At 48.2% G+C, this 26,701-nt stretch overlaps 1 protein-coding gene across 3 annotated transcripts; it reads right to left on the reverse strand.

Moving 5' to 3' along the window:
• Window positions 1–1,855: 1,855 nt before the first annotated feature.
• On the reverse strand, window positions 1,856–25,875 carry ASCC2 (activating signal cointegrator 1 complex subunit 2). Of its 3 annotated transcripts, none has more exons than XM_083804066.1 (19): window positions 25,744–25,875; window positions 24,328–24,423; window positions 23,045–23,203; window positions 22,552–22,722; window positions 20,702–20,831; window positions 18,990–19,057; window positions 17,620–17,730; window positions 16,677–16,789; window positions 14,557–14,631; window positions 13,890–13,997; window positions 12,999–13,067; window positions 12,187–12,261; window positions 11,679–11,865; window positions 10,933–11,147; window positions 9,174–9,293; window positions 5,591–5,815; window positions 3,825–3,933; window positions 3,159–3,238; window positions 1,856–2,632 (listed from the first exon to the last, which is right to left on the reverse strand). In XM_083804066.1, the coding sequence occupies exons 2-19, from the start codon at window positions 24,406–24,408 to the stop codon at window positions 2,464–2,466; spliced, it is 2,265 nt and encodes a 754-aa protein (XP_083660192.1). In that variant the 5' UTR covers window positions 24,409–24,423; window positions 25,744–25,875; the 3' UTR covers window positions 1,856–2,463. The 3 variants fall into 3 exon arrangements, with proteins under 3 accessions (XP_083660192.1, XP_083660194.1, XP_083660193.1); XM_083804068.1 differs by lacking the exon at window positions 25,744–25,875 and adding an exon at window positions 25,084–25,623; XM_083804067.1 differs by lacking the exon at window positions 25,744–25,875 and adding an exon at window positions 24,725–25,062.
• Window positions 25,876–26,701: the final 826 nt, after the last annotated feature.

Raw genomic sequence — 26,701 nt, forward strand, 5'->3', positions numbered from 1 at the left:
AGGAGAGCTGTAAGAGGGGCAAGGAGCTGTCCGCGTGCTTCCAGCCCTGTCCAAACAACAGGGGCTTAAATCAGTGGCTTGACCAGGCTCTTTCAAACCGTTTAGTTTCTCTGTGCAGGACTGTGCTGGTTCATGGCCCCTCATCATTTCACAGCTGCAGCAGTGAAAGGGCAATGAGAAGCCTGTCCTGGGAGGACTCAGGGGTGGCGGTGGGCAACTCCCATCCTGTCACCTGCTCTTTGCCCTGGTCCGAGCCTGCTGCCGCAGCACACGAAGACCACGTCTCTCCCTCCTTACTCTATTTTCACTAATAAGCAGCACTTTCTGCAATGGATGAGACAGAGCAGCTTACAGCCAGTGCTAATGAAAGAAGCTTTATTGTGTTTGTAAATAATGTGCCAGACAGGAGTAAAATGTTTGCTCCGAGAACATTAAGAGGACTTGAAAACATTGTGCTTGTTTTTGAGCAAAAAACAACTACAGCTTTCCGAGTCCCAGCTGTGCTTTTATAGAGCTGCTTAAGAGGAGCTGTTTAAGGTTTCCTGGGGTAATTTCGTACCATAAAGGAGTGCTGCTTTACTACAAGTTCTGGCTGCAGCGCTGATGGCTTCACGCTATGCTGAGCAGGTGATAGAGATTTGCAGCTTCTTAGAAGCCAGAACTGAGGCTGAATACAGTATTAGGAAGGGGAAAACAGCGTCGTACCACACTGGCAAGGAATAAATGAAGCTATTAGTCCAGAGAACAGTCGCTATAAAAGAAGAGAGAGTTAGTTATCCCAGCAGGTAATTTCCCTTGACAGGGAATTGCATTCACCAGCTTCTCAAAAACCCACTTCCTCCTGCGCCTCGTCAATATGAGGCTTGGGCAGTTCTGATGCGCAGAGGAGAATCTCGTCCTCGCAGCATTCAGGACTTCACCTGATTTCCGTGACAGCCACTGCTACACTTCTGAAAACAGCCCGGCACAACCGGGTTTGGCAGCAGCACGAAACCCTACAGCCCTGGAGTCCCCGCCCTCTGCGTAAAACGAGGCAGCAAGCTCCGTGCCTCCAGCGCTACTGCCGGAGCGCTCCTGCGGCGCTGGGAAGGGGGAGGACAGCACTGATTTACCCTGGAGCAGAGCTGTAAGGCCACACGACCCCGGGGTAATTCATTCAGCACGTGGATGACCACAGGCAGCTTCGTCTGCTCTGCTGTGCACGGCAGCGCTAGGAAAAACCCAGCGCGGTGCTGGGGAGGGGGCTCGGAGCACATTAACCAAGCAAAAATAAAATCGTTTGCCTGGAAGTTTGGACAAGCGCACTCCAAAAAGCCACGCACGCTCTGTGACAAGAGCAACTGGAGCAGCTTTGCCACCAGCTGCTGGGACTCCAGGCTGGTCTAGGCACAGCACAGCAGCCAGTGCCTTGGCATTCAAGCGCCTTACAGAGAGGTTACAGAGCAAACTCAGGGACTTGCTGGTCTCCCTGCGCAGGGAGCAACTCCATCGCAAAAGACAGTCCTCAGGGGAGGTCCCTTCAGCAAGCAGAAAGCACTATTTCCTAACAGCTCCCTGCCTACCAAACAACAGGAGCATCGGGGCAGTTCTGCTTCACGGAGCGTGACAAGCAGTTATCGAGGAGGCAGCTCCCCGAGGACTCTGACCCTGCTATCTTCAACTCCCATTTCCATGCCGCTGCTACCTGACACAGGGTGCCGTGATCCTGATTTTCAAGCACCTCGAGTCTCAGCAGCCAGAGCTCATTTAACTGAACCAACACAAAACAGCAAGGGAATTTCACTGCCTGCAGATACAGCGCACTAGCGACGTTCCTTAAACACCAATACAGTTCGTGAGAGCCTAAAACACCAACTACAAGATTTAAATCATTTATTTGCGTGCTGTTTTCACACACCTCACTCGAGGGACAGAAATTTATGGTAAGAGCCTTATTCATCTGAACTCCCGGGTGTCAGCGATGGCAAGAGCCCAAGTGCCTTCCCGCCAGCCTTCCCGCAGGATAAGGCACTGCAGGGGAGCGCGGAGCTGTGCGGGCTGCTCCGGGGAAGCCTTGCCACAAGCCACAGAGCTGCCCTCTGGGCGGCCAGCCACGTGGCCTGGAAGCCCCCTCGGGTTGCAGCGAGGGCGGGAGGAGCCAGTACGAAAATAAACCTCTCCGAATTATAAATAGTACAAAAGGAAACGAACGGCTGGTGCAGCCTGCCCGACGCACCAGGGTGAAGCTGTCACATCCCCCCCCTCCACAGACCAGAAATCAGCCAGGGTGTGCCTGGGGCAGGGGGGCAGCTCCTCTCCAAGATGTGCAGCCCTCCCACGGGGTGTGCAATTCCGCATCGAGCTGAAGTGCCAGGTGTTGGACCACGACATCCAGTCCCCTGAGCTAAGGGAGGGCCAGGGGAACGGAGCCCAGCTGCCTCCGAACCAGAGGACTGGGGATGATGCAACACCTGGGGAAGTCCTTCAGGAAGGAATCATGCCTTTATTCCGCTTTCTGTCAGCCATGACTCGCCGGTTGTGATTAGCTCTTGTGCTTTTATTTGCTTCCTTCTTCCTTCGTTCCTGCACCGTTTCCCGGTTCTGCCCGTGCCCCTTCACGTTCCCAACAACAGCAAAGCTGTCGTGCTTGTGCCTGCAGTGCACGGGGAGAAGGACGTCACGACAAGCACACTGCACGCGTGAAGAATAAAATGCACCATTTAAGGACAGACTTGGGAGCGAGGAGCTGGGCCGTCAGCCCCCGAGCTGTGGCTCACCTCAGCTCTGCAGGGTTTCTGCAGTGGCTGAGTATCCGCGTCAGCCACGCAGTGACTCCATCCTTTTACGCTCTGAGTTTGCCAGCTAACGCCAGCGATTACACTGCCCTGAAATCCCTGCGGGAGCTGTTCAGGCTCCGGGAAGCTGTGCTTTCCCAGATCCAATCTTGCACAGGGTTCTGCCGATCACATTAAAGGGACGTGCCACCCCATTTGATGAGACAGCACAACCAGCAGTGAAGTAAAAGCTGGGCAAGGACATTAACACCAGCATGGTGGTGACCCTGAAGACAGGAATGCTAAGGAACAGGTACGTCCCTCAGCCACTCAAGTCAGCGGCAAGATATCCACTAATGCCAGCAGAGCTGTGGTTCCACCCCACAGAGGGAGATGCTCACTTACCCGCCCTTCCTCGCAAGGAAAGCCAGCCGCCTGGCTTCAGCTCTCTCCCGCAGTACGGCTGGGTCCTGCACGAAGTGATCCTACCGTGGGGAGGAAGGGAAGAGGTCAGTGCTGTGGTACACTCACCAGCATCACTCACAGAGCTAGAGCAGGAGCAGTTCTGTCGGACCACAGAACAGAGATTTCGTTATTCGTTATCTGCTCCGGCAGAACCCGCAGGGTTGCTGTCAGTGACACTAAACACAAAACCTGGCAGAAAACCTGAGACGACTTCTTCCCACATCCTACCTCTGCCAGCAACACCACTAACATCCCCATTTCCAGGATATCCATGACAACAGAGCCTCAGTGACCCTCACACCATTCTGCTGGCATCGTCTGTCTACAGAATAAAGGAGATTAAACCTCTCCACGGAGTAAGTGTCACCACTCCAGTAAGGCTAGCCTAGGAAGCTGCAGATAGCTGTACTCAGGGGACATTTCACAGTCCAGCAGACCACAGAAGCAGCCTCTCTGGAAAGCAGCTCAGTCTCTGTGCTAATGTTAAAAGATTCCCTCTCTGAAAGAAGAAATCAATTCCCACCATCTCTGGCAAACACTAACAGGTGAAGCTGGTAAGACGTGTGATAAACCTTAATGCAATTCCAACAGCAAACTAAATGTCACCTTTGGTCTTTCCTTTTCAGCTTCTTCCTCTTCCTCTTCATCCTCTTCCTCCTCTTCCTGTCCTTCCTCCTGTCCTTTTGGTCTCAAGACTTGAGGAGTTGTGAATGGCCTGAGAATTAAGACACAAACAGTGAACAATGAAGAGAGCGCAGCGTTCACCAACAGCACGCCCTTTTCATCTCACGACATAGCTTTCAAAACCACAATGCACAAGTTTCATGGACTTGCTTCTTTTCCTGGAGAAAAAAAAAAGACTCAGTAGCTATCAGTAGCTAATATTTACTATGGGCAATTAACACACATACAATAACAGTTATAAAAAAAAAAAAGTCAGAAAAATCCTGAAACCTCACAAGGAATTTCTCTGAATGACTGCTGCCTCTGGGAGAGGGGGATCCAGGCACCCCCACAAGGCACTAGTAAGGAGCAGTGGAGTTGTACTTTGCTTTAGCTCACCGCTTAGGGAGCATCTGTTGTACAAAGACGAACCCTCAAACCTCAAGCTCAAACTCAGCCAGAAACACGTTAATGCTCACAAAGCATTGTGCTCAGAAACCACTGACACTGCTCGGTGGTTATCCGGAGCCCCAGTTCCACTGCTGTGCCCCAGTTTCACACGGGGAAATGCTTGGAGAGGTCCGTCAGGCTTTGTGAATCACCCTGAACACGCAAAGCAGCACAAAGGGCCTGCAGGGGGGTGAGTGGAAATCCACCACGTGCCTATAGCTCTTCTTTGATGTGTGCGGTTTTATTTTTATTTATTTAAATTCTATTGGGATTCAAATCCACCATTCCACTGTCAAAGAAATAAACGCAGAACTAGATGAGCCTCTGTTACTTCGAACCTATAGGTCTAATTTTCAGCAATAACATCCAATAATTGTTCCTACTGCCTCTCTAGAAGCAGAGAGCACTGAGCACCTGAAAGACAGGAAAAGACTTGAGGGCCACACCGTTACAGGCAAGCCACAAAAAGGATGTAAATTGGTTTCAACCTGCTATAGAAGGAGCTAAAAAAAGGCAAAAGGAACCAAATCGCCTGCCAGATGCATTTTGGCTTTAGGCTGGAAATAGTGACATACTCATAACACACCAAAATTTAAAAGGTCACCTTCAGAAATCTTAAACCAGCTTTTAAAATGTCTTTTCTACCTCTAGCTCATATTTCTAAAACAAATATCCTACAAGACCCGTGCCAAACTAACCCTTTGCTCACTAAAAGCTGATTGCCTCCGGCTGCCAGTCGCTGTGTAGAGTGCTGCGCAGTCCGCCACAGGCTCAGTTCCAGGAGGCAGCACGAGAAGCCAGAAGGGACTGGCACAGAGTAAAACTCCAGCTGTACCATTTCTCAAATTTCAAGCTTTTGCCTTGCTAACCAGCCCTTTTACTTTACGCTGCCCAGCTACACTCAGTCATTATGCCAGATAGCCCCTTTCCCCCCGCTGCAGGACGGCTGTCCTATAAGCAGAAGCACTGCTGAGTGCAAGTTCCAACGCGACGTCAAAGTCCCCTCTTAGATCTGGATGCAGAGCAGAGGCGATGGCCACAGAACAGCTCCCTACCAACAGGGGACAAGGAGACACCCAATATTCCTCCTCACACGTTACGGAGAAAGCACCAGCAACAAAAAACGGAGATAGTTTGAAGCACGCATGTGCTCATCAAGAAGCAGTACCCAAATCACTGCTGCAAAGCTTTGCCCAAGCCAGGCAAGTCTAGGTGGGAATTCCCCTCAATTTTGCCCTCACTGAAGCCCCAGCACCTACCTCCTGCTGATCAGCTCATCATCCGAGTCAGCATCATTTGCCCCCACTTGGTTTCCATCGTAAGTGTCATCGTACTCGTCCTCATAGTCCTCCCTGTAGAGCTGAGCTTCCCCTTGCTGCACAGGAACCTCTTCCACAACCACGCTGTACTGGCTGTAGCGCTCCTTCTGCTCAGCAATCAGGCGTTTGTCGTTCAGCAAACTCCTGGTCGTCTCCTTCTCCCTGCTGCACTCCACAGCGCGGAAAGGAAGGGGCGGACACAGAAAGGCAGCGTCAAGATCTTCTCTGTAAGTTACTTTTTCTCCTGCTATTAAGTAGAAGCTGAAGCAATACAGGTCCCACCCCAAACTTCACAAGCACTACTTCAGCCCCTCTATTCCCCCTCTGATTTATAACGGGACTGCTTGTCTGGCTTCTAAAGTCGGCCCCTCCTGGCCTGGAACAAAGTCGTTTTTAAACAGAAGCCCAGCAAGATTACACAGTAGATAGGAACAGGAATGGGAGACTGCCACTGTCAGCTGGGACAGAAAGGAAGGTTTAACAGAAGGCCAAGTGCAATTATACTCGAGCTGGATTTTGGCCAAGACCCAAATAACACAAGAATCTTGAATGGCAGACTCTTAGGGCTGGGACACAGCTCTGCGAGGCCCAGAGTGCCCTCTAACACCACGCTGCGGCACTGCCTCACTGCAGCAGCACGCCTAGCTACAAACTGCAGACCAGGGCTGCCCGGACATACCTGTTCCCATAGTCTAGAACCTCAGCTTACAAAGCACGAATTGCAAAATATGAATGTAGATGGGAAGACCCCCCAAAAATACCCGTGCAGCAAATAAGGATTAGCACAACTAAGAGAAAAAAGGAACAATAGACCTGTGCTGCTGATCTAACATTTCAAGGCATTGCATGCACACTTTTTTGAACATTTAGACGGCAAGTAAGCAGTAGTCATTTTAAAGAATGAAAGACCAAGAAACAGAAGTTTTGGCAGAAATATTAAAGAACAGCCACTGAGATGCTACGTCTCAAGCTGCACAAGGAAGCTCTTTGAAGTCCTGTTTTTCAGACCAACCAAGTATACACTTAGAGCAAAGCAATAGGAAATCCACTTTCAAGTATTCGCAGGACAGTTTGCAGCCCCCAAAGTTTAGGAGGAACACGCATCAGCGATCTGTTTGGCATCTGGATATTGCCAGAGAAAGAATCTTTCCAAAGCAAACCTTTTGTGAATCAAGAACAGGTAGACTTGTGTGATATTCTAGCAAGAACTGGGGAAGCGATCCAAGAAGCCTGATTTTTCTTAAGAACCTCAAAATACAGTAACATTATAGATATATTGCTTCCCTTCTCTTCCATGACTCATTGTTAAATGCCTGAAATTTAGCTGCAAAATGCCCTACAGAGCATGTGGTTAGTTCACACATACCTAGGCGGGGATAACATCTTAGGTTGGTATTCAGCATGAGACTGAACTAAATATTCAATAATTGTTTCCTGCTGAGCTGGTCTGATGACTGCAGCAATGCTGCAATGAGATGTTTCAGGCAGCAATTCCAGGAAAAACAGTGGGAATTTTTTTTTCTGGTGTTCAAGACATGCTCTGACTTCAAGAGACAGATTCACCTGGTGATTATGGCTGGACATGCAGAAACAGCTGCGATCACCCTTCCAGATCAGCAAAGAATCACGTATCCGCTACTATATTCATTTCCTCATGTCTGTTCTTCTCCTCATCCTGGCGTGGCTTTCTCCTTCTATTAACAGTCCCTGCCCCAAACTGCTCACACGTATCCACACAGCAGCTAGCGCAACGGGGCCCAACCTGCTCTGGCTCTTTAAGCACTATTGCAACACCATGCGTAGCAGCAACGGCACTCTGAACAGAAGCAGAATTTGGAGAGGAAAGGATTTTAAGGAGAACAATACGGACAGATAGATACAATTAGAGTTGTGCGCAGGTCTCAAACTGGGTTAGGAAAACTATTACCCAGACACCTGGGTTTCTTGCTTGTAGAACAGAGACGCCTACTGAAAAAGTTCAGCTTTTCGTGCTGAAAGGACACACTCCTCATAGTTACGGAGTTCTGAGCGTTAAATCCCAGTGAGCAAGGTACCAGAGCTTACTCTTTGATTTAGAAAGATACAGTCAGCTTTAGGTGTAGGGCACACATTGCTGATCTCAGCTAGTTACCTTCAGGTTTTAAGAACCATTCAAAGCATAAATAATGAGGAGTCTGGAGTCCTGTGCAGAGTTCTCTCCATATAAGAATGGCTTTGAAATGAAGCCAGAGCCTGAGGGATGCCAGGCGACGCCAGGAACAGCAGCAGTAAGAGGTCACGTAACAGTATGGCAGAAGAGATGACAGCTTTCTCAAGGGGTAGTGTTACCCCCGGAGAGAAGACACGGCCTCCTTGGCAGCAGCCAGAGGGCAATGCCGTGGGAACAGGGTCCCATGACCCAGCTGAGGGATGACTTACAACTCAGGAAGCTCTGCGAGTGATCTGCAGAGGGAGCTCCCTGCTGGGTTATTCCACAGACAGGGTGCACGGTGCTGAACCCGACCCGGGGAGCGCTCTCAGCAGCCACCCACACGGAGCAAAACCCGGGGCAGCCGGATGATATCTGAGCACGCCAGCGCATGACACTCCTGCAGACGAGGTGTCTGCCTGCACTCCAAGCTGGCCAACACGATGCAGAGGGCGAGACAATATTGTGCCCGGGAATTCTGAGCTACGGGCATTTCTCAAGTCTTTACCTTGTTCCGAGAAGAAAAATATTTCCTTGCCTAGTCACTGCAGCACTGTTGCTGAAGAACTGTTTGACTGGACTTTGGGACAAAAGCGGTTTTCTCCTGATAGTTGGATGCAGCTTTGTAACCAAAACGTTAACTGGGAGCTCCCAGGGTCATGTGGCTCAGCCTGCAGCCACTCTTGTTTAGATTCCTTGTTCATACATACCCACATAAAGATCATACTTAACTGATTAGAGGAAAAAGCGTTCAAAAAGAATCTGAAACAAATCAACCATATTACTGAGATATGGCTGACGCTAGCGGGAGCCAAGAGGAAATGGGCAGGGAGCGTGGCACAGAACAAAATGCCAAACCAGGCAAAAAGTGAGGCAAACGCCCCTCTGCGGGGCTTAGAGCAGCAGGAACAAAGGGAGTCTAACCCCCCAGCATTATCAGATTTGGAAGTGTATGGATATTGAAACTTCGCTTGTATCTAAAACAAATCATTGTGTTAGCTCTGAGTCACAACCTCAGGCTAGTAGAGATGGTTGCTTTTCAGGTTTGTTCTTCAGTGCAGGTTTAATATTAAGACCAAGAAGTGAGAACACAACATTACAAATGAGCTTGGCAGAGCAGTTGCCAGCAGCGTACAGAGGAAAGGCAATTAGGAAAAACACTGAACTGAAATCAACCCCTGGTAGTATTCAGTTTTACTTTCCCAGAGAAAAAGAGCAAACAAGTGGGAAACATTTTTGATAAGCCTTAGCCCTGCCAACAACTTCCTGCAGAAACAAATCTGTAGGTTCATTCCTCCTGACAGACAGGGTTAATTAAAGATGCACAACACTCACCGCTTGCCTTTTTGTATCCGAGAAACGTCCACTGAATCCCTACTGGAAATATCAAACTCATCGTTCTGGAATACATTATGGCGGGAAGTGAGTAGAGGTGTAGGGTCTGGCTTTGGCTGCCTGTAAAATGAATTAAAAGAGAGAGCGCAAACAGGTGAAGATGAGGAAGACCAAGTCCTCTCCTTCCTAAGACCTTGGTTTATCCTCTGTCATTCTCACAGGCATCCACTTCATGCCACGATCCTCACTGTGCTGCTGGCTGACTGGGACACAGACTGTAATCCCTTCACTTCCCTGCTGCAGTATGGTATGTGCACAACCACTACACGGCACTGGTTTCAGGTAAAAGCCACGGTTTTTGAAACTTACCTTGGTGGGGAAACCAAAAGCAATTTACAGAAAGCAAATTCTTTTGCTCATTAAAGGATAAGTTAAACTGTTCAAGAGCATGGATTACCTAAAAGACTGGTCTCAAAACGGCAATTCAGTAAAGTCAAATGTTAAATATGATGAATTACACAGCGGCAAACATTGCAACAGTGTGCTGCTGCTGAATTTGGGATATTTATCTCTCTGTGGCTCCTTTTTAGTTTTGTCTCAGAGTTCCAGGTTATGTTTGTTCAATTTGTAAGTTAAAAAACGATTGTCTTTACATTCGTTTTGTTGGTGCTGCTAGCTCAGCTGGGCATCCGAAAATGCTGCTGTGTTCACTTCCAAAATCAGCAGTGATCAAAATTGTACATTTGCTACTGAACTGACAGTTTTGTTTCAAAATGCAAAAGGCAAGAAAAAACATCCAGCTATGTCTTCTGTAACTGCTGGCTTTGCAGTACTAGCAGAAAAAAAAAAAGAACCTTCCAAAAACCCACCCCATGTCATTTGTGCCAGAGTCAGCAGATCTGACTCTAAGAGCATGAAGATTGTTGCAGAACGAAGATTTTTTTACGTCACTTTTTTGATAAAGATGCTTTCCTTTTCTAATGCAACAATGAGACAGTCTGCCTATTCCTCCATGAAATGTGAACAAACAGCACATTCGCATCCTGACACTTAGTCAGAAACTGCTGTTGCAGCACAAACACGTGCTAGCAGCTGCAGACAACTAAAACAACTCAATTCCACTGCCAGTTACAAACCCTACAATCTCATGTACAACCCAGAGAAGCAAGCAAAAGCCTGGCAAGTTTGGAAATGGCAATTCAGATCCATTTTTATCTACCCTTTGACAACCTCCCTGGTTTAACTTCAACCACAGAACAGTAGCCTTTCAAACGCTGTATTTTGCCCTGCAAATTGAATTTCACCTCTATTAGTTCCTTTAAGATGCCCTTTTCTGCAGGGGAGCTAGCACCTGAACACCTACAACCTTGTCCTCTGCAGCAAAATAACTTTTGGAGACAACAACATACCATTGCCCAGCCCAGGCTAAGCCTATGTCCCCATAATGGAGTTTTAATATTTGAGAGTTTCATGGACAAGTATTTTCATCTCCCATCACAAAACATGACCCAGCATCTGCTGTGCTGAAATGCTGAACAGTGAATGTTCCCATCTTGTGTAAGGACACAATGAGGGTAGAAAGTCAGTGGCACGTGGCAAGGAGAAGCTCTCTCTGCAGCTACCTACCCCAAGAAAACACACACAACTTGGTAGAACGTTTCTGCTACAGGTGTCTAACCTTCAAAAGGAAGGATATTAAATAATAACCACAGTCTAAAATCAAAAGGCATTAAAACAGCACCAAAGTCCCGTCCCACACCTTGGCATCGTTCGGTCCAACTTATCCAAGGATGGCACCAGCTTATCTTCAAGTATGTTGTTGATCACCTGCTCTGCGTTGTAACTGTACTCTTCCAGACAGGCCAGGATGAAGCCCTCACCAAGGTCTGGCAGCAGGTCTTTCACCTGAGAGATCAGGGAGTCCAGCTCCACCCCTGACACCTTGGTAGGGGGGGCAGCAGCTGCACCGGCACACTGCATAAACCAAACAGAATAGGTGGCATTACTGGAAAGCAGCAGCAATTGGGGCAAGGTAGGGGCACGTTAAAAAAGAGCAAGGAGCAGTCTTGGTTATCAGGATTTAAACAAAGCATTCAAAGACTGAAGTCAAAAGACGAGAAAGCAGCTAAGTTGCTTATACTGTACGAAGTCTATGATGGAGTTGGGCACACAACCACTTCTGTCTGTCCCTGAGTCAGCAAGAGTACTCCGGTAAATCCTTTCCTCAAATAACGTATGAAATACACATTTTAAAAATATGCACAAGACCTACAATGATTAAGCGCAGTATTTGAAAAAAACACAGCGACAGGAAACCCAAGCCAACAGGATTTTGAAGAAATTTACTTAAAGATAAAGCCAGGATTTAGGTGTAGTTGTACTTGGTCTGCACCAAAATTTAGCAAAGGTAAGAAACGGGATTAGATTTCAGACGACCCCAAAAGCTGAGCAAACCAATCCTCTCTTCACAGACAAACGAAGTGAGGACAGAGGTGCTCTACCCACCTCATCCTCTGAGGCATATGCAGCCCCAAGCTCTTCTCTGGCCTCAGCAGTGCTCTCCGCCATTGCCGATGCTCCATTAGATGCTGCTGCTGCTATTGGATCCTTAGTGACTTGTGCTTTTTTCCTGTCCACACCTTCCCATGCACTTTCCACGGCTTGGAGGATATAGGCTGTCCTGGTTTCATCTCTAAGAGGACAGCATTAAGGACATTTCTCACGTTTCAGATGCTCATATTCAGACCTCACCTTGAAGTAGCTATGCATTTTTCAGTAACTCCCGAGCCTGTGCCTACGTGGAGTTGAACCTGATGACCTCCAGAGGTCCCTTCCAACATTCACCGTTCTGCGATACTGCGATTCCCCCCTCTCTTTTTTAAGAGAAAAGTTTTTTCAATCCTTTGTTGCAGGTCATTCAGCTTAACCAGAGGAAGTAACAGTGGAAATGCCACTGCCATGGAAGAATCTAAGAGGGTCTGGGTTTGCAGAACATGGTGAGAGCAAAGGATACAGTGTGGAGGATGCCTGCTGAAGCAGACTGACATCATCTTCAACAGGAAAGAGCTCATCATAGTCACGAAGAAATCTAACAATGCAGAAGCAAGTTTAATCAGTTGAACTAAAGAATTAATTAGCTGCAGACCTGCCACATGCTGGCATCCCTGCTATGCCACTCTGGCCTCCTCACTGCTCACGTAGCAAGAACGTGTACAGCCTCCCACCCGCTACGGAACTCCCGCACGTGCTGCCCTGTCTGGTTTTGCTCCCATTACACTGCAGCGACACTTCCCAGTAACCCATCAGAGCCAGCTGTAAAACTCCTTCTGATGTTCAGAGCCGTGAGCCAGTGCTGCATTACAGAGAAAATATGGTTTATGATTTGAACGTGAGCAGAATGACAGCAGTGCCAGGAGGACAAGATCAAATTCCCTGTTCTGCCATTTACTTTGCATCTTCAGCATCAGCACTCAATAACTTTCTGGTCTGATCACCCCAGCTGAAAAGCACAGATTAGTAATAACAGCCTAGCTTGTCAAGGTAGCTAATGACTAAATTGCTATCCTCCACTTTGAAAGTCAGGATTAAAGAGAGTGAAGAATAACATTCTTCAGCGTCACACAACATCCTCCTCGTCTTTACAATAAAGTCTGTACCGCAGTCGGAAATCCTCTCACAGCAGCTCTCCCAGCTAGTTAGAATGATTTCTAACTCCCAGATGCATCGTAACCCCTCGTAATAATGTCTTGGGCAATTCTGGTGTAAAGAATGGAAGGGGAAGGCAAGCTGACCCTTGCCTTGGGCCTTTTTTTCAGCCAGACTCACCTCCTTTCCTGAAGCACTGACGTGAAGATTTGTAGAAATTCTTCAATAAAAGGCTGAATATTCTCACAGCTGCAGAAAACAACGGCAGAGAATGAAAAACTCAGCGGTAAGCCTACCACATTGCACAATCTCCACATTCTGCTCAAACTAGTAACGCTCATACATCAAGGCAAAATCCCATTTGAAGAGAGATTTCAGTTCACTTCTTGGCTTTCATTGATGCAAAGGGTCAAATGGAAACAAGCTTCTTTTATGGCTTCAGCAAACATTTCTGCCAGTTAGATCTAAAGCATTATCACAGTTACAATTACAAGGCTTGACAGACTTCACAAATCATTGTTTGATGCCTCAGACCTGCATTAAGCAGAAAAGGGTGTGTAGCACTTGTGCAATTGCACTGTATTATATGTCTTGGGATTACACCAGTGAACCTCCCAGAAAATATGTGCTCACTATGCAGGAACAGATGCCAAGCAAGCTCCTGCTGCAACCTTTCTGTTATAAAGCCTAAACCTTCCATTGCTGCTGATGCATCAAGCCTCGCAGCAGGACAGACTGCCCTTTGCATTGGATCAGTATTAACTATTAAGAAAGAGCAGAGCCACGGAGGCCAGCAATCTATGAAACCTGTAACGAGCACAAGCAAAGAGATCTGCCCAGTAGAGCACTGGGCTTGCAATCAAGATTCACGTTCTTGGTTCTCTCCCAAAATTTGCAGCATGGTTTTGGGTCATTTCAGTTCTTTCATTTATAAAATAAGGGTAGTTATACTTGCCTTCATTTTGAAATTACTCACAGAGCTATAGCTAGGAAGTATTTATTAGTTAACTATTTTCAAAAAAGGAAAAAAACAGGTAACTGGCTAGTACCACAAAGCCCAAAGGCCGATACCTGCTTTCTAAGATGGGCTGCAGACACACTTGGTTTATGAGGATGTGAAAAGCTTCCATCACTTTCTTTCTGGAATGTGAAATTCTCCTCCACAAATCAGCAAAAACACTTCAGAGAAAGTAAAGAACACATTGTTGGTGTCAGCACAAGAAATCCAAATCTTTAACGTTCCTCCAGAGTTATTCCTCTAGAGAAGGGATTTCATTAGCTGAATCATTTATTTGCTGCAAGGACCAGAGATTAGAGTCATTCCATACCCACTAAGAAAAATCCATGCTCTAAATAAAGTTGGTCTCAATCTCCAATTGTCCTGACAGCTAGGCTCATGATATATCAACTGGATCAGCGCAGCCTGTGCTTTGAAATGCAACGAGACCAGTCTGCACAAAGAGATATCATTCCCATTTTCACACTTTGTTACAATTTGGATGCATCTCCCATCAAGTTTCTTCTTAGACAGCAGTGAAAGAATCATTAGTCACCCCACTGCCCAGGAAAATATGGAATTAGAAAAGCTGCCTCTTCAGAGCTCTTTGAAACAGCATTAAAAAAAAAAAAAAGAGATAGACTTTGCAGAGGTGGGCAAAGCAGCATGAAGTACATTTTTAACTAAGCCCTGAGAGGGTCTTACTGAAAAGAAAAGGCAAGTCTTCGCAGACATTTTCACCTGTTATCCTCATAATGCCTCTTCTTAATTGCAGACTCCAGCTCAGGAATGGCCAATTCATAAAATGATGCTAATCTGTAGAAAGGGGCAACAAAATGGTAACTATCAGCTGAGGTTTCCAAAATCATTTGCAACACTAAAAGACAAATCAAACGCTTAATTTCACTCCTCACTAGCAGTACTCATTGGCATTACCCATTTTGCCATTTGTTTCCTGCAGCACAAGTAAGCAAATACACCATAGACAAAGAGCAGCAGCCTGAGGAAACAATCAACGTATCTTTAAAAATAAAGGCAAAGAAACGCATTTGAAAAGCATCGTGCTACTAAATAGAAAAACCAATCTGCTCAGCCGAGAAAAATCCCAAGCACAAATTTGCAGTCTGCGAAGAGCTGACTGAGTCTATCCCAAGATAACCTCTCCCACCCCAGTATTCTTGTAGCCCTACCCCACTCCACTCTAAAAACTGGTTATGAAACAGGGTGGGATTTCCAACAAAGTTTTATTGGTCTGGCTATTTGTCTCTGCTGTAAGTGAGCATTTGGATGAAGGTATCCAACATGCAGAAAGCCTAAGAGGATGTTTCAGTAGGATGGGCAGCGAGGAAACAAAGAAGGTTTGTCTGGTCTGGTTTCATGGTTTGTATCAGGCAGCCCACCCAGACCCTTTTCTTTGGGGACAGAGGATCAAGAGATGCGGAGAAGCGTGTCCTCACAGAACAATATCCAGTGCTGCTTCCTGAGTAGCTGGGTGTTACAAAATAAAGGTTTACAGCATTTTGCACAAAAGCCAAGCCCGCTGAACTGATGAGCAGGGCCTCCATGGGAACATTACATCCGTGTTTCATATTAGGTGCCAAACGCGTTAAATGAATATCCTTGAGGCAAATGCAGCAGAAGCTGGCTGATACTTTTAGTCATGGAGAGAAATGAGCACGTGCCAACAGATTCAGACTCAGACTGGCTCCAAACATATGACACGCAGATCAGTTTTCCCTCCCCATACTCCAAAGACCCGGTGACTAGTCCGTATTGAGAAGTAATGAAAATGTTGCTGTTGTCCCACTGCAGAGATCAAGAGTATTTTAGCACATCTCTGACATCAACAGCGGAATAAAAAGCAAAAGGCTTTCCTCCTCTGAGTAACCAAGCGTGCAAGCAGCACTGCTTGCCAACTCAAACAGCCACCAACAGCCCACCAATCTGCTCTTCTTTCAATAACTGACTCGACAACAACATCAGAGGATAGAAACCTACACACCCCGGAGCAGCATTACTCAACCTGCGGTCCATAAACCACTGACAGCTGCAAGACTTCAGAGGTCTGCAACATGATTGGAAACAAAAGTAAAAAGAAAAAAAAAAGCGTTCGTTCACACAAGTAAACAAAACAAGGGAATTAAGTATAATAAATTAGCATTTCAGCTGGTCCTAAACAAAGTGACGAGAATCTACCAGGTGATCAGGGGGCTTAAAACACCCGGAGCAAGCTGGGAAGGTGTCACTCAAGGACTTGCAGCCTCTGTGGGCACACTCTGCTGTCTGGTCCTTGTGACCATCCTGACTCACCGTCGCTGCAAACCAGAGCTGGGCAGGGAATTAGCTGTCAGCCCAGCTGTGACAGCGCTGGCTTGTCACCCTCTCCCAGGCACTCAGCTTTTGCCAAAGCTCAGTGACATTCTCTAGCATAAAACTTAGGCATAACAACAAACAAAAATGTTTCTTTTCAGACCCGGACGGACTGTTATTACTCCAAAAGACTTCCTATGTTTCAGGTCCTATGGCAGGAAACCATTTTCATCCACACAGCTTTTCTGCTTGTCCCTCCCCATCCTTTCCTTTCAAAAGCACGCTGGGTTTTGAAATTGTCATGGTTGCCTGACCCTAGGAGCGCTCACGGATATGATGAAGGTGAACATTTAACAGAAATTCTAGGCACCCCTATAATATTTTGTGTTATCTACCAAGAGCCTGCGTATTCCCACAAGTCTGAACCTAGCAGTCTCTAGTTGCATTTGATCTGTACACTCTTGTCAATAAAGGCACTGGGACAGGACACTGCTGCACATTCAGTATTTTTACTTCACCAAAATAAGCTCTGTCTGCAGCCCAAGACGTACCTGTAGCAAAACTCATGTTTTTGAAAGGTCTGGCAAGCCAATGGGAAGACATCAAGAAACGCCCAGAGCGTTGTGCAAGTGTCACACAAGTACAGCACAATATCCTTCAGCTCCTGAGAGAGAAAGAACAATTACTGAGAGAAAAAGCACGCAAGGCTTCCTAAGAACACAGTATAACCCACTCCACCAGGGCCACATCATGCTCAGGCCAAGCCTTTTTTCTTGGTTGCAGGAAGAGAGTCTGCTATCAACCGTAAGCACTTTGCTACTGGGCCTATAGGCACAGAGACGATGACACCTCTAGTAAAACTTCTGTCCTTTAAAGATCTACAGTGCAATCCCGACTGCTCGCTCTTGTTAAAGATTCTGTTAAATCACAAGAATCCTCGTCACTTCCTGTTTTGGACAGCGGCTTTGTCCTCTATATATCCTCCACATGCAGTATTTTTCCCCATCTAGCTGAAAACACTGCACAGCAATATTACAGGAATTCAAGAGGTGATTTCAGTGGTCCATTTCAGTGCAAGATGCATTCCCAGGATGGCTGTAACAACCCCCACAATACAGACCACATGACCTGTCTCAGCACCCAGCACAAAAAAACAACTATTAATTAACTGGAGTTAAGGTGTACCGTTGCTAAACAAACATTTCTGAAGAAAAGACCAATTCTGATCCCTACCAGGATCATTTAGAGATTTCTGTCAGATGCTGTTACACTGCTTATAAGCCAGTTAAGTGAAAAAAAATGCCACGTTTAAAAAGAACTCATGATACGACGGATATGCCTGAAGTGCACGATCAAAGCACCAAACTCGTGGTGGAAAGGCTTTCCCATCAAGTCATGTGACACGCAGTGAAACAATGACACACTGACATGCTGCCCCAGCTACATTCACTCTGCAGGACCACAAACAGTAAAGGGCACAGAGCAGCAGTTCACCTGGAGGGGCATGTTCCCGGGAGTCACATTTACTCTTTCTTCCAATTTCTGGGGCTCAGCAGAGGCTCCTTCACATTGCAAGCCACACTTATGCAAAATATTGTTGAACACCTAGATCGAGAGAGCAGAAAGGTGTTAAAAAGGACTGGGGAAAGGAGTGGGACATGCCTTATCTTATTAACTACCACTTCTACCATCATCTATACAATATGTGACTACTTCCACTCAGCACAGAGCTGTGTACAATGAAAGCTGCAACAGATTCTTGCAGGCTGCAGCAGGAGGGGCCATACCCCTTCTGAAACTCCATGGGAGTTGCAAGCAATTCAGCTGCAGCTCTGTATGTTGGTGGTGCTGAGACAGGGACTGTAGCTAACCCGAATCCTTAGCTACGTGAGAAAAATCAGCCAGCAAGGTCTGCCAAGACCAACACTGTGAAGTCAGCCGGAATGGGACTAGCCCGACTTGCAAGGGAGCGGTGGGACAACTTGGAAGTTGCCACCACCTCCTGCTTATGAGCTAGTCTCAAAGGCATTCCTGCCCTCTCCTTTGAGGTTAGCAGGACAAATTTTGTGGCTCTTGTTTATAAATAAGGACTCTGTGGGAAAGCTGACAGAATTAGGTTCAGGATTTCTAACAATCTCTGGTGTAGGACCAATTTAGAAGCCACTCTCTTCCAATCTCAACCACTCTGTGAACTCTTCTTCATTGGCACCTTTGGAGACTTGTCAAAGCCTCCTCCCAGAAGTAAGTGAAAGGGTGGCTAAAAGTACTTGAGTTACATACCTGGGGTTAGTATTACTATTCCACTGGGCACATACTCTCCTAAAACCTGCACAGGTATCAACCCCTTTCATTGAGGAGTGTAAGCACATCAGTAGTTTAATGGATTAGTAATGACACACCTTTGAGCTGCCACATCCGTACATCTGAGATGCGCTTTTGCAAGGTTATCCCTTCCAAGAGATTTTTGTTTGCTCCTAAGAACTCGCAGCATTAATGCTAACTCCTTCTACTATGCCAAACCTTAGCTACCTCTCATCGTGTTATTTTAAGTTTTAATGCCTCCCCATTCAGGGGAGATAGGAAGAAGAGTTATTTACTGTTTGAAAAGCCTAGCAAAAATTCCTTGAGATTAACTGCCAAGAGAAGGCCTGGAGCTGAAAGAAGGTAACAGGAATTAGTGATCAAGTAATGGTTTCCGGTAAAGGGTCAAAAACTGACACACTTGAGCATAAATGAGAGGTAACAAATACAAATGAGAGCTATAACAAATACATTCTGCTTGCCTGTGACCACATTCACTCCCTCCCCCCATCCCCAAAACTACGCCACCGTGCTCAGCCCTGGGCTGAGCAACGAAGCAGTACCTGGAGGACAGTGGGCAGAGTTTCATCTAGGTCACCGAAGTAACTTGGCTGCTGAGTGAAGATATTTTCTGAGAAGAGAGGGTGAAGGAGACCACTTCCCATTAGTTCAGACAGTCATGTCAACAAGCAAAGCTACACCAGAAGATCGACTTTTACTACTGACACCCCTCGTCCCCTCCAGACGTGGGTAACCCCCATGTAGGACTTGGGCACGGATTCACTTCTCGACTCATGCACAGTGCCTGCTCCTACAAAGCTGTCCCGTCAGCTCCTCAGTGAAACGGGAGGGCTGCTAACAAAAGTATGCGCAGCAGAGCAGAGCAAAGGAGATGTCAGAAGATTCACGCCTCAGGCAGAATCGATGAATAATGCAAATACTATCGTTAAACATTCCTAGCTCCTTTGTTTAACAAATGCAGTTGACTTTTAATTACTGATAACAGTTCAGCATACACTGGAAAATGTTCTGTAGAATATTTCTTAAAGGTAATGAGGCTTTAGTAATACCTGCTATTATATTACCAGGACTTCATTACCTTTACAAAATACTCTACTGAGTAATGGCACGCCATAAATCCTGACCAAGGAAGTACAGAGGCTGCCTCTTTTCCTGTGAATTACTGTTCAGACTATGAAAATTAACAGAGTTCTCCAGCAAGGACAGAGCACGGGTAGGAGTTATGAGACAGGTTTCAGAGAAATTTATTCCTAGAGAAGAACCTAAAGTTTATCAAGTTATGAATTACACTGCAGAACTGCTCACGCCATTACTCTTGACAATATAAAGCAAATAATCAGGTGAACAAATCATTGGTCACTTAACATGCAGCATTACTGCGTCGCACCCCAGAGGGTACGTAAAATTCAAATGAGGTTTCACACACTTGAGTCTTCTGAAGAATGTTTTAATACCCAGATAATTTATATTTCACATCTGAAAGAGAACTATCTATCTTGTCATGCTTCCTTCCCACCTCTGAGGCTTGACAGCTAAATTTAGAGTGAAAATTAGTGAAAAAGGACAAGGGGATTCAAAAACTCTAAGCTTCTAAGCTTTTCTGGTCTGGAAACGTGGCTCTGTCACACGATCTCTAGTGCTTCCTGTGCTAGTTTACTTGGAAACGAGACAGAAATAGCCACCAAAGAAAGGAAAATATTTCACGACATGAACTGCAGACAAATTGGGCTAGCATTTAGGAATACAGACTCGCTTAATTCAAGGTTAGGTACTCTTCCACCTGTTGCTCACGTGGATGTTAAAGATCACAAGTAGCTCTCTTGGGAAGAGAGCACGGGACAAACCCAGAAGCTAAACCAACACGCACTCGCTTCTTTACCAGACTCTAGTGTCCAAGGCTGAGCTGCTGCTTAACATGCACTTGCCGCTGCGGGTGACTGCACAGATACAGAGATGTCTCGGGATAAGCACAGCTTGAGCAATGCTCTGAAGTGCTTTGCAGTCTGAAAGCACTACATAAATCAATGCCTGCATTGAAATTTCGGGTTCTCCCACTTCATCCACCAGTATGCTGCAGAGCCACACTGTCGGATTGTGCAGAGTATTCACAGTCCTCTCACACTGCGGCAAAGAACAACTACGTATTCCAGTTGTTTTCAGAGCAGTGACATTAGTATACAACCTCATTTGTTGCCTGCCATCCTAGGCAAGCAAAAGCCTAAGCCCAACAAGCCGTTCCTTGGCTTTAACTAACCGATCATCTTCTGGAGCAGAGGACCATTTCCCTTTCCGAAGAGCACACAGAGATCCAGAATCTTAGGGATGTCGAACAGGAAATTGTTGTAAATAATTTCTCCGAAGACTGAGGGAGTGATGAAGTGATCCTACAAAGAAAAAAAAAGTCACATAAAGGATACTCCATATCTTACTTCACAAATGTCATTATAATGCTGCAGTTCTTGGTAAAACATCTCTAAGACGAGCATTGAAGGTTCTGCTTCACAGGAGGCAGCAACTCCGTTTACACCAGTTTCTGCAGACCTTTCTATCCCCACATTCCCAGCTGCTTGTCACTGCCACCGCACCATGCCACTGGCCTTGCCCCTCTGCTTACACAGCTAAGCTGCGCCCTGAACTGAAGCAATCGACCTAGAAGTTAAAACAAAAGGCAATTGGTTTACGGTTGGTTCAGTTCTCAGCCCTACCTCACTACATGGCCAAATAAACTGCTGGGCTGACACAAAAGAGGCTCAGCTCAGGAGTAGGAATAAGTAGCCAGGCATAGGAAGCACTTAACTGGCATGGACGCTGAAAAAATCCACATGAAATCCCAGCCCGAGGTTATTGGTATCCTGGAAAAGGAGAATCGAGGCAGCAAAGATGACTGCACCAGTGACAAGAAGTAGGAAGGAAACTCAGAAACTGCAGCTCTGTAACCTGACTGCTAAAATCTGTGTCCAGTACATGACTCACAGCACTCAAGGAATTTCTTTTAAAATTCTAGATGACAAAAATTCCATTGTCTGTGACACTGGAAATCAAGCAAGCTAAAACGCAATTTTGGAGTCAGTGATTTTCAGGAGACAGATTTGCCTAGGATGGCAAACGTTTTCAATCACAGAGAAAGGCAACACGCACATTTTCCCTGCCAGAGCAGAAGGCCTGGGCTTTATGCTGGCTAGGTTCAATTTCTAGAACTGCTGCAGACTGCCTGCGTGACAACAGACCATTCATTCTCTTCAAATTACTCAGCTATGAAATGGTTTCAGATGCTTGTCTGCCTCATTGGGGTGGTAAGATTTAATCAGATCCCGGAATGAAAGACACCACAGAGGTGTCGAGTATTTTTGCTGAAGCGGTGCCAGCTGCAGGCTCCAGCATTCCTTTCACCTGCTCCCTCCCTGCTCCAACTCCCACCCCAAAACCTTTCCTCCGTGTCCGAATGTCACCGCTGCGATAATCACACGAATCACCGCGCCGCCAAATAGCACCAAGTGAGCCAAGGAAGATAGCAAGGGCGCAATTGCCACAACACGAGGTGCCTCATCCTGCCCAGAGGCTTGTGAAAATTCCACGGCTGCTCATGGGAGTCGCACTCACACAATTAGGGATGAGTACGCCTCTCAATTATGATGCCAAGAAAACAGTAATTTAGAGCAATCTCTTTGCGCGTCCAAAACACGGAGAAAGTTCAAGCAGAGAGGAGCGTTAGCACAGCTGACGTGACGCTGTGCGGCACAGGCAAAGTGGGACCGAGGCGGCGAGTACTCCGCCACCGGCAGCCTGAAAAGCCTGTATTCCACACAGCCACAAAGGCCAGCTTGCTCTTTCTTCTCTCACCCTAACGTATCATAGCACCACGCGTCGCTAACCTGCTATTACAGAGTCGTTTGCCTGGCTCTCCTTCCTAAGAAATCATCACATAGTTCGGATGCCTCAGCTCTGAGTGGTTATCACCTCCACACAGAGCAGCAGACTGATAAAAATAGACGGGGAGAGGAACACAGCTAGGACACGCAAATAAGAAACACGATTAATTTCTCCAATTGCCTTTTTTCCTAAGCTATACAGTCTGGAGCGTCCATAAGGCAAAGAAATGTTTACCTTGGACTCCTTGTGAGTGGACATTCTCAGGAAAGTCAGAAAGACGCTCCGATGGAGGCGTTTCTGCATGTCGCTCACCTCCGGATGGCAATCCAACAACACATCAAACTTGCGAGGAGCGTGGCACAGGTAGGAATCCAGACATTTCTGAAGCGTCTCATCAAATATCACCTTGCACAACAGGAGGCAGAGGGGCAAGGAGGGAACGGCACACAGTCAGAGGTTGCACTCGCGGGCAGCCCGGTTAAACCGAGAAGCCAAAACACTTAGGGTTCACCCATCCATGAAACACAATCAAACTCTTCAAATCAACAGTGAAGAACCTACAGGGACATACTACTTTATTTGCAATCTAAGGTGCAGTAACTAAAACGCTTGATGAATGACATAACGAGGACGTGCAAGACTTTATGAAGACGATTTAAAACCCGTGGCTTTTGCCAGCACCTAGACCATTCGCATTTTTCCTCCAGCATCCGCGAACAATTATTACCTGGCACCAAAACTTATCATGAGGCAAAGCCAGGAGCCAGTCCAGATCATCTGCAATGAATTTTGCTCGCTCCAGGAATTCTTCCACCAAGGCAGGATCTCTGACAACAGGTGGCGGTCTGTATAGCACAAAAGACCGATCTGCTTTTATTTCTGGGTGCTGCAGAAAGCCAAAAGACTGTATTAAAACCACAGGACAAGCGACAGGAATGCCCAGTTACCATCTGCGCTGCTCGCTGAATTTTTGGAAACTGACACAAAAGCCCCACTTTGATACAATTTGTCGCTCAGTTCCCTGACAACTTCTAGTTTGCTAATTTTCAGACCAGCAGGTTTGTGTCCTTACTTTTCAGCAATGTTTTCAGACCTCTAATTCAGCAGATGATGCTCCTTGCCCTCTATTACCCGACAGCCTTGCAAAGCAGCCCTCCCACACCTCCAAAACAAACAGCAGCAGCTTAGTGTCATGCCTTTGAAACGTTGTCTGTGCCCTCTCTTTTTCCTCCAAGCTGCTTCTCGAACAACATTCCACAGAGTCACCCCAATATGACCACCATATGCAAAGAAGAAACTTCTTCCTGCCCTTCCTGAGGGTTACCGAGCAGTTTGCCCAGATCCCCCCGGCCAGGAACGAGAGGCACTTTGATAACAAGCAGCAGCTTCGAGCTCTGCCTCAGCCCACGCGAATACCCAGGGTAAACTGAGCCAGCAGCGTTAGCAGCAGGCCCCACTTCTGCAACGCGCCCGGGAGAAGGCTCTGCCCAAGCCTCCGTGGTTCTGGAAGAAAAGGCCAGCTGTGGGTGTCGTTTTGTGCATGACTTTGGATGTTCCTACGTGACAGCACGGGCAGGCCACTCTCGTGCTAGGCACGAGCACGAGGCAGAGCCTTCCGGTTCCACCCTGCGCTTCCCACCCGAAGCCACAGGGCGGGAGGACTCGGTAAGCACAGAGTTGTCCCGGCTCCGAGCTACGCTGCACACAGCCTGCAAAAGCTCCCAAAGCGTTCTCGCCACTGCAGCATTGCTAACCAGGCTGCTCCTTGAAAGGATGCGGAGTTTGAGGAGAACACCATTTACTGTCGATGTTGAACACAGCTGAGAATTTTTGTTTTGACGGTGGTTAGATGAAAACTCGCTACCCGAATGTAGTAAAACAACGTCTCGAACAGGAAACCTGTCCAAACTTCCCCATATCCCAGGCCAAAGACTAGTTTTACTCAGGCCTCTATACATGAGAGCAATTTGTTCAAGGCCTTGTTTGGCTTTCAAGAAAGAAGCGGCTCACCAGTGCCGGTAACGTTCTCAGCTTCCCCGTCTTGGGATCCTTTTCTGTCAGCTGGAGTTCATCCAGGGGCAGGGCTGGCATCGCGCTGACTTGTTCCTGTCCACGGCAAACAGAAAAACAAAAGCAGCACAGGAAGCGCGTTACAAGGTCAGTCAACCAAAGGCATAACCGAAGAGGTCACAGCCCCCCCCGTAACACACACAGCAGCTGGAAACACACCTGCACAGAGCAATTTTTACACCCCTCAAATACCGAGCCTTTAAGGAACACCCAAGAGCCAGCTGCATATGCCTCAGAGGAAAATTGTAACACGGTGCTGTGCCTCCATCCCTGTTCCTAGCAGGGAGGCCACACGTATCCCCGGGGACAACAACGAGCTGGTTTACGGGGGCTTCACCTTTAAACCTGGTTCCTGAAGAGCTGTGCTCAACTGCCTGCGTGGCACTCTATTTTAATGCTTGCAGCCTGCCTCCTGACATCACGAGCTGGAGAGGCAACCAAAAGACAGCCTGCCCACAGACTACTGGAAGGAAGGTTTTGGTTCCTGCGTGGCAGCTTCCCTCAGTACTCATCCACATCAGGGACGCAGCGTGAGCTTACAAGACACAGCCTCCCTTCCCCTGCCGGTTTCCTGCATGTGCTCAGAGATCCACCTTTTAATTGTCAACAGCATTTGTGGACACAGAAGTGTTTTGATCAGTGCTCTGAAATTAACTCTAAGTCAAACCTCAGTTATCAGAAAGAAATTTGACGTGCCTTTTTTAAAAGCTTCAGAGAATAATAAAAAATGGAAATTGCCAGTTAACAAAGCTTGCCATCTCCTCTGTTCTACACCAGTGTGATGTCTGTGAAACGGCACTAAAACATTACGCTGCTGTTAAGGTCTCACATCACGCGTGCCCTTAGGTGCCCGTTCAGCTCTGTTCCCACTGCCTGGACAAGGGGTGCGTCTGCGCCCGGACAGCACCGAGCCCAGAGCAACTTTCTGAGTTCCAGGGAACGGGTTCGGCCCAAACTTGCAGCACCCAGCACTTCGGGGCCCGATGTTTTGACGAAAAGACCGACAAGAAACACCCGGGACCAGCGCGTTGCGCGGCTGCGGGAAGCGGAGAGCAGCGTTGACGCGGCTCTGGTCATTCGGGGGTTACTCCCGGCGCCCCGCGCACAAGCGAGGGCTCGCAGCGCGAAGCGCACCGCCCGTCCCCGGCCGCCCCCCCCGAGCCGCCTCATGGCCGGCCCCGCGCTGCCCGCCCGCAGGCTCGGGCCGGGCCTGGGAGGCCCCGAGCGCGGGGAGCCCTCCCCGGGAGCCCTGCGGCCCCCGGAACGGTCCCCGGAGCGGCCCCTGCCGGGCCCCGCCGCCCGGGGCTCCCCGGGGCTCCCCCCGACACCCCCGGCCCCCGGTCCCCGCCCCGTCACCGTGCGGCCGCGGGCAGCCGGCACCGCGCTTCCGGAACCTCAGCGGCTCTTCCGGTGGCGGCCGGAAGTGCGTGAGAGGGGGCCTCCGAGAGGCCTCCGCGGGGAGAAGGGGAGGGGCCGGGTGCGGGAGCGGGCCTGGGGGTGAGGGGGCGGGGCCTCCGAAGGCCCCGCCCCTTGACCGGCGGGGGGGGCGGGGTCCTCCAGGCCCTCCGGGGGGGCTGGGGGGGGCTCGCGGCTCGCTGCGGCTCCCTGAGGGGACGCCGGGGGGGCTGGGGTCGGGCTCTTCTCGCAGATACCCGGTGACGGGGCTACAGGGGGCGGCCTCAGGCTGTGCCAGGGGAGGTTCGGGCTGGAAATGGGGAGAGGTTTCCCTCAGAAAGAGCAGCCAGGCGCTGGGACGGGTCACGGTCCCTAGGGGGGTGTTCGGGGAAAGGCTGGATGCGATACCTGGGGACACGGGTCTGTGGGTGACATTGGTGGGGGGGGTGGTTGGACCAGATGGTCTCGGAGGGCTCTTCCAGCACTAATGACTCCGTGGTTCTGGGATTCCCTGTGCCCAGGCTGCTGGCCCTCTGAGGGACACGTCTGTAACCACGCGTCTGGCCCTGCACAGAACCGTGCAGCGGGCCCCAGGCAACCCGTAGGTACCGCATCCCGCCAAGAGCGGGAAAATAAATTAAAAATATATATGTATATGTTTGGGACTTGACTTGCACCCGCAGCATTGTCTTTCAGGGGGAGGGAAAGCACAGTGCAGTCCTTGGGAAGGAAACCAGCCGGGCCAGCTGGTCACCCCGTGCCCAGGTGGGGCTCAGTAATCCCAGAGCTAAACGAGAGCCCCGGGGTGAAGGGCCCGGGGAGGCGGCACGGGACGGGCAGCAGCCCCCATGGCCGCAACGCCCCTTTCTTCAGCTTTGTCTTCCCTGTGCTGCTGAGGGAGGTTACTGGATACCACCAG

Source organism: Anser anser, assembly GCF_964211835.1.
Source record: "Anser anser genome assembly, chromosome: 18".
Taxonomy (NCBI): domain Eukaryota; kingdom Metazoa; phylum Chordata; class Aves; order Anseriformes; family Anatidae; genus Anser; species Anser anser.

Bases quoted from the DNA above. Each gene is read 5' to 3' on its own strand.
- ASCC2 (XM_083804066.1), bottom strand. From the start codon at position 24,408: ATGCCAGCCCTGCCCCTGGATGAACTCCAGCTGACAGAAAAGGATCCC. The intron at 16,790-17,619 runs GTGAACTGCTGC...TTTCTCTCTCAG, and splicing joins CCGGGAACATGCCCCTCCAG to GAGCTGAAGGATATTGTGCT. The intron at 9,294-10,932 runs GTGTGGGACGGG...TTCATTTTACAG, and splicing joins TTGGACCGAACGATGCCAAG to GCAGCCAAAGCCAGACCCTA.